The 12785-nt window shown below is 43.5% G+C and overlaps 1 protein-coding gene across 1 annotated transcript; it reads right to left on the bottom strand.

The window, feature by feature from the left end:
* Positions 1 to 466: 466 nt before the first annotated feature.
* LOC135519732 (B-cell receptor CD22-like) lies at positions 467 to 12178 on the bottom strand. Its single transcript, XM_064944963.1, has 7 exons — positions 12156 to 12178; positions 11837 to 11958; positions 2142 to 2411; positions 1931 to 2018; positions 1781 to 1826; positions 1201 to 1562; positions 467 to 1086 (listed from the first exon to the last, which is right to left on the bottom strand). The coding sequence occupies exons 1-7, from the start codon at positions 12176 to 12178 to the stop codon at positions 1020 to 1022; spliced, it is 978 nt and encodes a 325-aa protein (XP_064801035.1). The 3' UTR covers positions 467 to 1019.
* Between the last annotated feature and the right edge of the window lie 607 nt (positions 12179 to 12785).

Raw genomic sequence — 12785 nt, 5'->3', positions numbered from 1 at the left:
TTCCTGCAAGACAGGAATGTCAGTGTTCTGCCATGGCCAGCGAAGAGCCCGGATCTCAATCCCATTGAGCACGTCTGGGACCTGTTGGATCGGAGGGTGAGGGCCAGGGCCATTCCCCCTAGAAATGTCCGGGAACTTGCAGGTGCCTTGGTGGAAGAGTAGGGTAACATCTCACAGCAAGAACTGCCAAATCTGGTGCAGTCCATGAGGAGGAGAGCACTGCAGTACTTAACGCAGCTAGTAGCCACACCAGATACTGACGGTTACTTTTGATTTTGAACCCCCCTTTGTTCAGGGACACATTATTCAATTTCTGTTAGTGACATGTCTGTGGAACTTGTTCAGTTTGTATCTCAGTTGTTGAATCTTGTTATGTTCATACAAATATTTACACATGTTAAGTTTGCTGAAAATAAATGCTGTTGACAGTGAGAGGACGTTTCTTTTTTTGCTGAGTTTATCTGTAGCATGTACTCGGTAGCTCTGCCCATCACATATTATACACAGGTTCTTCAAGTTGGGGTTGAGTGTCAAAATAAAATCAACAACAGGTTGCAAGTTATTTCTTTCATCTCCTCCATTAGTGAATACAAACTGAATTACCGAGACCCTTTCTCAGCCAAGTCAAAAAGGAGGCCATAACAGTACATATTTAATAAAACAAACTAACTAAACAACCAAAAATACAAGATCTGGTTAGGTCAAGGGAATATCTTACAAAACTTAAATTCAAGATAAATCAACAATATTTTCTCAAACTTTGTCAGACAGTTACAAACTAAACCAGCCACATGGCCACTTCCCTCTTACCTGCACCTTCCCCTGGGTGTCAGTCAGCCAATGAAATTTCGGGATCAATCAATCACAAGCAATGGAAGCTCACCGAGACACATGCATTACAAGTACAGTACAATACATATACATCTATTGCTATAATTACCCATTAATTGCATACTTTGCATATGTTAACATGTGTTAACAATGCTGCTTAGTTTATTCAACATTATGAAATGATATGTTCAGGCTTCAGGTTTGGCAACAGTGGAGTAGATAACAGAATGGTCCACCTCTAATCTTTCTTCTGACCTGCAAAAAGCAAATAGAGTTGTTGTATGAGTATATTCACACATTTCAAATAAACAGACTTCCAGAAATAGGTTACATTGAAAAGGACTGAACTGATTGTGAGTGCACTCTTACCTGGCAGTAGGACTGGGGAGGGGGAACTGGATGCTGGCATACTGTAGGTTGTCTGTCACCTTGGCCTGTTTGGTTTTCATCTTGGAGTAAACAACATCATCCTCATGGAGTCCTGAGAGTTGGGCCCTGTCGATGGAGCTGCAGAACTGCTGGAAGTCAAAGGTAGCGTAATGAGGGTCAGGAGGGTTCTGCAGAGCTGGTGGCTCGACCACAGAGTACAGAGAACTGTCTTGGGGGTGGGTGTGAGAGGGAGGCAGTTGAATGTTGGCATAGAGGGCATTTTCCCGTTCCTCCGTTCTAGCTTCCTGTGTTGCTGGGTCATTACTGGTCCTTCTACTGAATAAGACTGGGTTTTGATCATCCTAAAAGATGGAATTAGTCAAAAACAATACAAAATGTTTGATATGTTGACTGCTCACTGTAGCTTCATCCATTGGTTAAACTAAGTAACATGTTACCAGGAAAAAATGAAAGCTTGCGCTTGAACATTGTTCAAATACCATGAACCTCCAGATAACATTGTTGCACTGACATGCTATTGGTATGTTGAATTGGAGTGTATATGCTGTGTTCCATTGACCTTTTTGTCCACAGCAGTCTTTTGACATAATTTGAATGGGCTCTTCCTGTCAAAAAAAAAAAACTTCTTTGGGGAACAAATCGGTATCACAAGGCCATCATACTCTACATTATGTTATTGAATTGAGTAAACAATGTTTCAGAGACTTACCACATCCATAGGAACACAAGAAATATGATCACCATGAAAACTGTGGCCGCGGAACTGATGTAAACTGGCATTTGGACAGTATTTGTATCTGAAAATGACACAGGATACATGAACGCAAAAAAAATCAAGTCAAGGGAATTCCCACTTGAAGTGTATTGGTTCAGGACATTTCACTGGACAGTAGAAACATAACATTTGCTTCCATACTGACCCTGCAGGATCAGAGACAGAACAGTAGAGTTGTGAGCCCCTTCTTTGTTCCTGGCCCCACAGAAGTACTGTCCACTGTCAGAGGAGGTTAGAGAAGTCAATCTCAACACCTCTCCTGAGCCTGTCTGTGAGGTGTTTGTTCCATCCTTCTTAAACCAGGTGTAGTTCTCTACTGTTGGGTTAGCATGACTGCTGCAGGTCAGGTTCACAGAGCTTCCCTCTAACGCTGGACCAGAGGGACTTACTGACACCAAGGTGTTCCTTGGGGCATCTAAAGCAAGCATAGATATTCAAACGTTGATACAGTTGAAGTCAGAAGTTTACATACACATTAGCAAAATACATTAAAACTCAGTTTTTCACAATTCTTGACATTAAATCCTAGTAAAAATTCCCTGTCTTAGGTCAGTTAGGATCACCACTTTATTTTAAGAATATGAAATGTCAGAATAATAGGAGAGAGAATTATTTATTTCAGCTTTTATTTCTTTCATCACATTCCCAGTGGGTCAGAAGTTTACATACACTCAAATAGTATTTGGCAGCATTGCCTTTAAATTGATTAAATTGGGTCTGTAACGAGTTTCTTCTAACTCCTCCTCTGATGAAGAGGTGGAACAAGGATCGGACCAAAATGCAGCGTGGTTAGTTAGATACATCTTTAATGAAGATGAAAAACAAACAATACAAAACAACAAACGTGGAAAACCGAAACAGCCCTATCTGGTGCAACAAACACAGAGACAGGAACAATCACCCACAAACACACAGTGAAACCCAGTGAAACCCAGGCTACCTAAATATGGTTCCCAATCAGAGACAATGACTAACACCTGCCTCTGATTGAGAACCATATCAGGCCAGACATAGAAATAGACAAACAAGACATCCAACATAGAATGCCCACTCAGATCACACCCTGACCAACCAAAACATAGAAACATACAAATAAACTATGGTCAGGGTGTGACAGGGTCAAACGTTTCGGGTAGCCCTCCCACAATAAATTGGGTGAATTTTGGCCCATTTCCCCTGACAGAGCTGGTGTAACTGAGTCAGATGTGTAGGTCTCCTTGCTCACACACGCTTTTTCAGTTCTGCCCACAAATTTTCTATGGGATTAAGGTCAGAGCACTGTGATGGCCACTCCAATACCTTGACTTTGATGTCCTTCAGCCATTTTGCCACAACTTTGGAAGTATGCTTGGGGTCATTGTCCATTTGGAAGACCCATTTGCGACCAAGCTTTAACTTCCTGACTGATGTTTTGAGTTGTTGCTTCAATATATCTACATAATTTTCCTTCATCATGATGCCAACTATTTTGTGAAGTGCATCAGTCCCTCCTGCAGCAAGGCAACCCCACAAAATGATGCTGCCAACCCCGTGCTTCCAGTTGGGATGGTGTTCTTCAGCTTGCAAGCCTCCCCCTTTTTCGTCCAAACATAACGATGGTCATTATGGCCAAACAGCTCTATTTTTGTTTCATCAGACCAGAGGACATTTCTCCAAAAAGTATGATCTTTGTCCCCATGTGCAGTTGCAAACTGTAGTCTGGCTTTTTATGGCAGTTTTGAAGCAGTGTTTTTTTCCTTGCTGAGTGGCCTTTCAGGTTATGTCGATATAGGACTCGTTTTACTGTGGATATAGATAGTTTTGTACCTGTTTCCTCCAGCATCTTCACAAGGTCCTTTGCTGTTGTTCTGGGAATGATTTGCACGTTTTACACCAAAGTACGTTAATCTCTAGGAGACAGAACGCGTCTCCTTCCTGAGCGGTATGACGGCTGCATGGTCCCATGGTGTTTATACTTGCTTATTATTGTTTGTATAGATGAATGTGGTACCTTCAGGCATTTGTAAATTTCTACCAACGATGAACCAGACTTGTGGAGGGCTACATTTTTTTCTGAGGTCTTGGCTGATTTCTTGTGATTTTCCCATGAAGTCAAGCAACTGAGTTTGAAGGTAGGCCTTGAAATTCGTCCACAGGTACACCTCCAATTGACTCAAATGATGTAAAATTAGATTATATAAGAAGCTTCCAAAGCCATGACATAATATTCTGGAATTTTACAAGCTGTTTAAAGGCACAGTCAACTTAGTGTATGTAAACTTCTGACCCACTGGATTTGTGATACAGTGAATTATAAGTGAAATATTCTGTCTGTAAACAATTGTTGGAAATAGTACTTGTGTCATGCACAAAGTAGATGTCCTAACTGACTTGCCAAAACTCTAGTTTGTTAACAAGTGTCACGACTTCCGCCGTAGTCGCTCCCTCTCCTGGTTCGGGCGGAGTTCGGCAGTCGACGTCACCGGCCTTCTAGCCATCGCCGATCCACCTTTCATTTTCCATTGGGATTGTCTTGTCTTCCCTCACACCTGGTTTCATTCCATCAATTACATGTTTTGTATTTAACCCTCTGTTTCTCCCATGTCCTTGTCCGGAATTGTTTATTGTAAGTGCTTGTGTACGTTATGTCTGGTGTGTGTCGGGTTATGTACCCATTTATTGATGGTTCTGTTTTCTGGTGGGTTTTTAATATTAAGAATGGTATAAAGAAAATACTGTTACTCGGAAAGTGTAGACATTCTATGAAGTTTACATCCAAATGTTGTATAAAATATACGATTTTAAGAATGATTGTATTTTGTTAATCTAGCACAGGCGTTCCGCTAGTGGAACCCCTCGACAACATTCCGCTGAAAAGGCAGCGCGCAAAATTCAAAAATATTTTTTTGAAATATGTAACTTTCACACATTAACAAGTCCAATACAGCAAACGAAAGATAAACATCTTGTTAACCTACCCATCGTGTCCGATTTCAAAAATGCTTTACAGCGAAAGCACAACATATGATTATGTTAGGTCATAGCCAAGTCAAAAAGCACAGCCATGTTTCCAGCCAAAGATAGGAATCAAAAAAAGCAGAAATATAGATTAACTTCTTGAAACTCCCCATCCCGGATCCGGGATCGTGACTAAGCCTCAGGCTCATTAGCATAACGCAACGTTAACGATTTCTGAAAATCGCAAATAAAATTAAAATAATGCGTTTGCTCTCAAGCTTAGCCTTTTCTTAACAACACTGTCATCTCAGATTTTCAAAATATGCTTTTGAACCATAGAAATGGACTAATTTGTGTAAGAGTATGCAAAGCTAGCATAGCATTTTGTGTAGCATGTAGCACGCAACATTTTCACAAAAGCCAGATAACCAAATAAATAAAATCATTTACCTTTGAAGAGCTTCTGATGTTTTCAATGAGGAGACTCCCAGCCACATACCAGATGCGCAGTGTTTCCTGAAAGCGTCTGTGTGTAGGAGAAATCGTTCCGTTTTCTACATTGCGCCTGGCTACCGAAACGAACCGAAAATGCAGTCACCTACAACGTGAAACTTTTTCCGGATTAACTACATAATATCGACCGAAACATGGCAAACGTTGTTTGGAATCAATCCTCAAGGTGTTTTTTCACATATCTCTTCATTGACATGCAGTTCGTGGAAGCTTGCTTCCCTCTCTGTGTCCCATGGAAAAATACTGGCAGGTGACTTTTGCGCACCAATTTCGGCGCAGGACACCGGGCGGACACGTGGTAAATGGGTCTCTTATGGTCAATCTTCCAATGATCTGCCTACAAATACGTCACAATGCTGCAGACACCTTGGGGAAACGACAGAAAGGGCAGACTCATTCCTCTTGCGTTCACAGCCATATAAGGAGATCATGAAAGACAGAGCCTCAAAAATCCTTGTCATTTCCTGGATGCCATCTCATCTTGGTTTTGCCTGAAGCTCACGTTAAAGGGCACGCACAGAGAAGATATTTGTATTTCTGGACACGTCAGAGTGTTTTCTTTCGAACAGTAGCAATTATATGCATAGTCGAGCATCTTTTTGTGACAAAATATCTTGTTTAAAACGGGAACGTTTTTCTTCCAAAAATGAAATAGCGCCACCATAGATGTAAGAGGTTAAATGAATCACTAACCTTTGATGATCTTCATCAGATGACACTCATAGGACATCATCTTACACAATACATGTATGTTTTGTTCGATAATGTGCATATTTATATATATATATATATTTCTAAGGGACTTGTTTGCAGTTCCTACCGCTTCCACTGGATGTCACCAGTCTTTAGAAATTGAGGTTATTCCTTTGTGTAATGAAGAAGTGTCACGTCATGTGTACTGTTTGATAGAGGCGCAAGACCAGAAAGCATGATTGAGTTTGTTGTCTTCCTGTATTAAACACAGACCATCTCATCTTCAATTTGATCAAATTATTTACATTTAAAAATACCTAAAGTTGTATTACAAAAGTAACTTGAAATGTTTTGGCAAAGTTTACAGGTAACTTTTGAGATATTTTGTAGTGAAGTTGGTCAAGTTGGAACCAGTGTTTTTCTGGATCAAACGCGCCAAATAAATGGATCTTTTGGATATATATGGGTGGAATTAATCGAACAAAAGGACCATTTGTGATGTTAATTGGACATATTGGAGTGCCAACAAAAGAATCTTGTCAAAGGTAAGGCATGATTTATATTTTATTTCTGCGTTTTGTGTCGCACCTGCAGGGTTGAAATATGCTTCTCTCATTGTTTACTGTTGTGCTATCATCAGATAATAGCATCTTATTATTTTGCCGAAAAGCCTTTTTGAAATCTGACATGTTGGCTGGATTCACGAGTGTAGCTTTAATTTGGTATCTTACATGTGTGATTTAATGAAAGTTTGATTTTTATAGTATTTTATTTGAATTTGGCGCTCTGTATTTTCCCTGGCTATTGGCCAGGTGGGACACTGCCGTTGGATTTGTTTCACATTTTTGGTTACTACATGATTCCATATGTGTTATTTCATCTTTCTGATGTCTTCACTATTATTCTACAATGTAGAAAATTGTAAAAATAAAGAAAAACCCTGGAACTTTTGACTGGTACTGTATATATTGTTGTGACATGACTTTCATTCATGTGATGATAGTTAACTAACTATGTTTAATTGTCACGCACTTCTTGGCTGCTTTTCCTTCACTCTGCGTTCCGACTCATCCCAACCATCTCAATTTGGTTGAAGTTGGGGGATTGTGGAGGCCAGGTCATTTGATGCAGCACTCCATCACTCTCCTTCTTGGTCAAATAGCCCTTAAACAGCCTGGAGAAGTGTTGGGACATTGTCCTGTTGAAAAACAAATAATAGTCCCCCACTAAGCCCAATCCAGATGTGATGGTGTATCGATGTAGAATGCTGTGGTAGCCATGATGGTTAAGTGTGCCTTGAATTCTAAATAAGTCACAGACAGTGTCACCATCAAAGCACCCCCACACCATAACACCTCCTCCTCCATGCTTTACGGTGGGAAATACACATGCAGAGATCATCCTTTCACCCACACCGCATCTCACAAAGACACGGCGGTTGGAACCAAAAATCTCAAATTTGGACTCGAGACCAAAGGACACATTTCCACCGGTCTAATGTCCATTGCTCATGTTTCTTGTACAAGCAAGTCACTTCTTCTTATTGGTGTTCTTTAGTAGTGGTATCTTTGCAGCAATTCGACCATGAAGGCCTGATTCACACAGTCTCCTCTGAACAGTTGATGTTGAGATGTGTCTGTTACTTGAACTCTGTGAAGCATTTATTTGGGCTGCAATTTATGAGGCTGGTAACTCTAATGAACTTATCCTCTGCAGCAGAGGTATCTCTGGGTCTTCCTTTCCTGTGGCGGTCCTCATGAGAGCCAGTTTCATCATAGAGCTTGATGGTTTTTGCGACTGCACTTGAAGAAACCTTATAATTCAAATACATTCCAGGTGATTACCTCATGAAGCTGGTTGAGAGAATGCCAAGAGTGCAACGCTGTCATCAAGGCAAAGGGTGGCTATTTGAAGAATCTCAAATATAACATTTATTTTGATTTGTTTAACACTTTTGTAATGGCTTTCCTCTGTTGAAGGAGGAGCGGACCAAATTGCTGCGTGGTATTTTTGAGACATGTTTAATGAAGAATGAAAGAACAGGAACAATACAAAAAAACAACAAACGGAACATGAAAACCTAAACAGTCCTATCTGGTGAAGACACAGAGACGCGAACAATCACCCACGAAACACTCAAAGAATATGGCTGCCTAAATATGGTTCCCAATCAGAGACAACGATAATCACCTGACTCTGATTGAGAACCGCCTCAGGCAGCCATAGACTACGCTAGACACCCCACAAAACCCCAAGACAAAAACACACCACAATAACCCATGTCACACCCTGGCCTGACCAAATAAATGAAGATAAATATAATATATTTCGACCAGGGCATGACAGAACCCCCCCCCCCCCTAAGGTGCGGACTCCCAGACGCACATCAAAACAATAGGGAGGGTCCAGGTGGGCGTCTGTCCATGGTGGCGGCTCCGGCGCGGGACGTGGACCCCACTCTATAAATGTCTTAGTCCCCCCTCCTCGCGTCCCAGGATAGTCCACCCTCGCCGCCGACCATGGCCTAGTAGTCCTCACCCAGAACCCCACTGGACTGAGGGGCAGCTCGGAACTGAGGGTCAGCTTGGGACTGAGGGGCAGCTCGGGACAGAGGCAGCTCGGGACTGAGGGGCAGCTCGGGACTGAGGGGCAGCTCAGGATTGAGGGGCAGCTCGGGACTGAGGGGCAGCTCGGGACTGAGGGGCAGCTCGGGACTGAGAGACAGCTCAGCACTGAGGGGAAGCCCGGGACTGAGAGGAAGCCCAGCACTGAGAGGAAGCCCAGCACTGAGAGGAAGCCCAGCACTGAGAGAAAGCTCAGCCAGGTAGTTGAATCCGGCAGATCCTGGCTGGCTGGCAGTTCTGGCAGATCCTGGCTGACTTGCAGATCTGGAAGAGTCTGGTTGACTGGCGGATCTGGAAGAGTCTGGTTGACTGGCAGATCTGGAAGAGTCTGGTTGACTGGCAGATCTGGAAGAGTCTGGTTGACTGGCAGATCTGGAAGAGTCTGGTTGACTGGCAGATCTGGAAGCATCTGGCTGACTGGCAGATCTGGAAGAGTCTGGCTGACTGACGGATCTGGCTGCTCCATGCTGACTGACGGCTCTGGTTGTTCCATGTAGACTGACAGCTCTGGTGGCTTCTTGCAGACTGGCAGCTCTGGCTGCTCCATGCAGACTGACAGCTCCATGCAGACTGACAGCTCCTTGCAGACTGACAGCTCTGGCTGCTCCATGCAGACTGGCAGCTCCTTGCAGACTGACAGCTCTGGCTGCTCCATGCAGACTGACATCTCTGGCTGCTCCATGCAGACTGACATTTCTGGCTGCTCCATGCAGACTGACAGCTCTGGCTGCTCCATGCAGACTGACAGCTCTGGCTGCTCCATGCAGACTGGCAGCTCCTTGCAGACTAACAGCTCTGGCTGCTCCATGCAGACTGACATCTCTGGCTGCTCCATGCAGACTGACATCTCTGGCTGCTCCATGCAGACTGACATCTCTGGCTGCTCCATGCAGACTGACAGCTCTGGCTGAACCATGCAGACTGGCGGCTCGGGCTGTTCCATGAAGACTAACAGCTCTGGCTGCTCTATGCAGACTGACAGCTCTGGCTGCTCCATGCAGACTGACAGCTCGGGCTGTGCTAAACAGGCGGGAGACTCCAGCAGCGCTGTAGAGGAGGAAGGCTCGGGCAGCGCTGAACAGGCGGGAGACTCCGGCAGCGCAGGAGAGGAGAAAGGCTCCGGTAGCTCTGGAGAGGCGAGGCGCACTGTAGGCCTGATGCGTGGTGCTGGCACTGGTGGTACTGGGCCGAGGACACGCACAGGAAGCCTGGTGCGGGGAGCTGCCACCGGAGGGCTGGTGTGTGGAGGTGGCACAGGATGGGCTAGACCGTGAAGGCGTACTGGAGATCTTGAGAGCAGTGTTGGCACAGGACGTGCAAGGCTAGGGATGTGCACAGGAGGCCTGGTGCGTGAGGCTGGCACCAACTTCACCAGCCGACTAACACGCACCTCAGGACGAGTATGGAGCTCTGACCCAGGTGCCATCAAATCCCTTACACGTTCCGTCGGGCGAATTCCATGCAAAAATCACCAACACAGCAACTCCCTCATTTCTCTCTCCTCCAATTTCCCCATTAACTCCTTCACAGTCTTTGCTTCGCTCACTTCCAACACCGGCTCTGGTTCTAGTCTCCACCTTTGCTCCTCACGATAAACAGGGAGAGTTGGCTCAGGTCTGACTCCTGACTCTGCCACACTCTCCCTGAGCCCCCCCCCCCCCCCAAGAAAGTTTTGGGGCTGACTCTCGGGCTTCCTAGCCAACCGTGTTCCCTCGTATCGCCGGCTCCTCTCTCCGGCTGCCTCTGCTCTCCTAAGTGCCTCCACCTGTTCCCATGGGAGGCGATCTCTTCCAGCCAGTATCTCCACCCAAGTGTAACAACCCTTGCCTTCCAAAATGTCTTCCCATGTCCATTCCTCCTTTCGCTGCTCCTGCTGCCGCTGCTTGTCACCACGCCGCTTGGTCCTGTTGTGGTGGGTGATTCTGTAACGGCTTTCCTCTGTTGAAGGAGGAGCGGACCAAAATGCAGTGTGGTATTTTTGAGACATGTTTAATGGAGAATGAAAAAACACAAACAATACAAAAAAACAACAAACGGAACGTGAAAACCTAAACAGTCCTATCTGGTGAAGACACAGAGACAGGAACAATCACTCACAAAACAATCAAAGAATATGGCTGCCTAAATATGGTTCCCAATCAGAGACAACGATAATCACCTGACTCTGATTGAGAACCGCCTCAGGCAGCCATAGACTACACTAGACACCCCACAAAACCCCAAGACAAAAACACACCACAATAACCCATGTCACACCCTGGCCTGACCAAATAAATGAAGATAAATATAATATATTTCGACCAGGGCGTGACAACTTTTTTCATTACTGCATGATTCCATATGTGTTATTTCATAGTTGTGATGTCTTCACTATTAGTCTGCAATGCAGAAAATATTACAAATAAAACCCTTGAATGAGTAGGTGTTCTAAACCTTTTGACCTGTAGTGTAATTAATTTAATCGGGTAACAATTAAACATAGTTAGGTTATTAGAATCAATAACAGTCTTCAGATTAATGAAAGTAAAGTCACGAGACTCTTACCACACATTATTTTGCCTCTATATTTCACAAAACCAAAACACTGAACTTTCATCTATATTAATGGTTCCAGTAAATAAAGTGGATCAGAATAATTTCATTGGTGCTCTCAGAACAGTTTTGAATTAAGTTAGTAGCCTACAGTTCACTGTTATATCCTCTCACCATGCCCTACCATCATGTACGTCAACCTCAGACTGCTTAACTTCCCCTAAAAGTTACCACAATCTAAACACACAGCCAGGCTCAGCAAATAGAGACTGCAGTTCATCATGGCAAATTCAAATTTCTTATCTAACACATTCACATTCAGACCAAACTGACAAAGACTGTTATGCAAGAGCACTATTTCCTTAACATCATTCTTTCATAATTCCCTGCTATTATTTTTACACAGTAATGCAATGAGATATGTGCCCTTCCAAGACAGACGCAGCACCTCGCTCGTGAAGACTTTTGAACGCAGATAGCTGCTCCATTATGATAGAATGATATGATCTGCTCACGTTAAGTATATCAGATATTCACTCACATTTGACATCAAGAGACATTGGAGCAGAGTTGAGATTCTCTTGACCTTGAACAGCACATCGGTATCTGCCAGAATCCTCACTGCTGGCCAGGAACTCTGTGTTGGATACTGAGTGTTCATCCCTGGACCAAACAATAGTGGGATGGTCACTTGGTGTACAGGTTGTGACACACGTTAGTGTCACCCTCTCTCCCGCTCTCACAGTTGCAGGCTGTACTTTGGCTGTCAGCCCTGGTTGAGAGGAGAAAGGAACAGAGTGATCACTGAATGTTTTTTGAAGTGTTATCAGAGTCTGATTTTCTTCTGGTATCAAAATTACCTGTCAAACTTAGTGAAACCCATGTTTTGCTGCTCCATGCATTTGTTTCGCCACCTTTATTAACCGTCTCAAATCTGAAGTGGTATTGTGTTGCGTCACTACTAATTAGGTTATTAATTTTCAAAGTGCAGTTGTTGTCTTTGTTTCCAAGGTATTCTACACGTCCTCTGTATTCCTGGGCCAGAAAGAGATCATTGTTCTTCCTTTGACTCGAGAAATACCAGAAGCTATTGGTAATAGTCTGATCTGAGGGGTAGGCATAACTGCATGCAAACACCACTGATGACCCTCTTAAGGCACATGGAGCTGTATCGTTAAAGGTCACCTTCCAATTACTCCCAGAAACACCTTTAAAAAACAACAACAACAAATCAAAAAACAGTTAGTTGTCACACATATCTACAACACTAATGCAAACACATACAGTGCCAATTTGCCATTTACATGTAGTTAAAATAACATGTAATAAATTGTCGCTTTCGGATGAGAACTTCGTAACTCCATTTTTGCCAACTTTCATTTTTGTACATATATTGAAAGCAGTAACTCCCCTCAATGTACTCTGAACATTTCATAACTCTAGGACCAAGAAAATATATTCAAATAGCTCCTGAATTTTCATAATTGTAT

The sequence above is a fragment of the Oncorhynchus masou genome, chromosome 29, assembly GCF_036934945.1.
Source record: "Oncorhynchus masou masou isolate Uvic2021 chromosome 29, UVic_Omas_1.1, whole genome shotgun sequence".
Classification (NCBI taxonomy): Eukaryota; Metazoa; Chordata; class Actinopteri; order Salmoniformes; family Salmonidae; genus Oncorhynchus; species Oncorhynchus masou.
The sequence above is the reverse complement of the archived record's forward strand: the minus strand, read 5'-3'. Positions and strand labels throughout refer to the sequence as shown.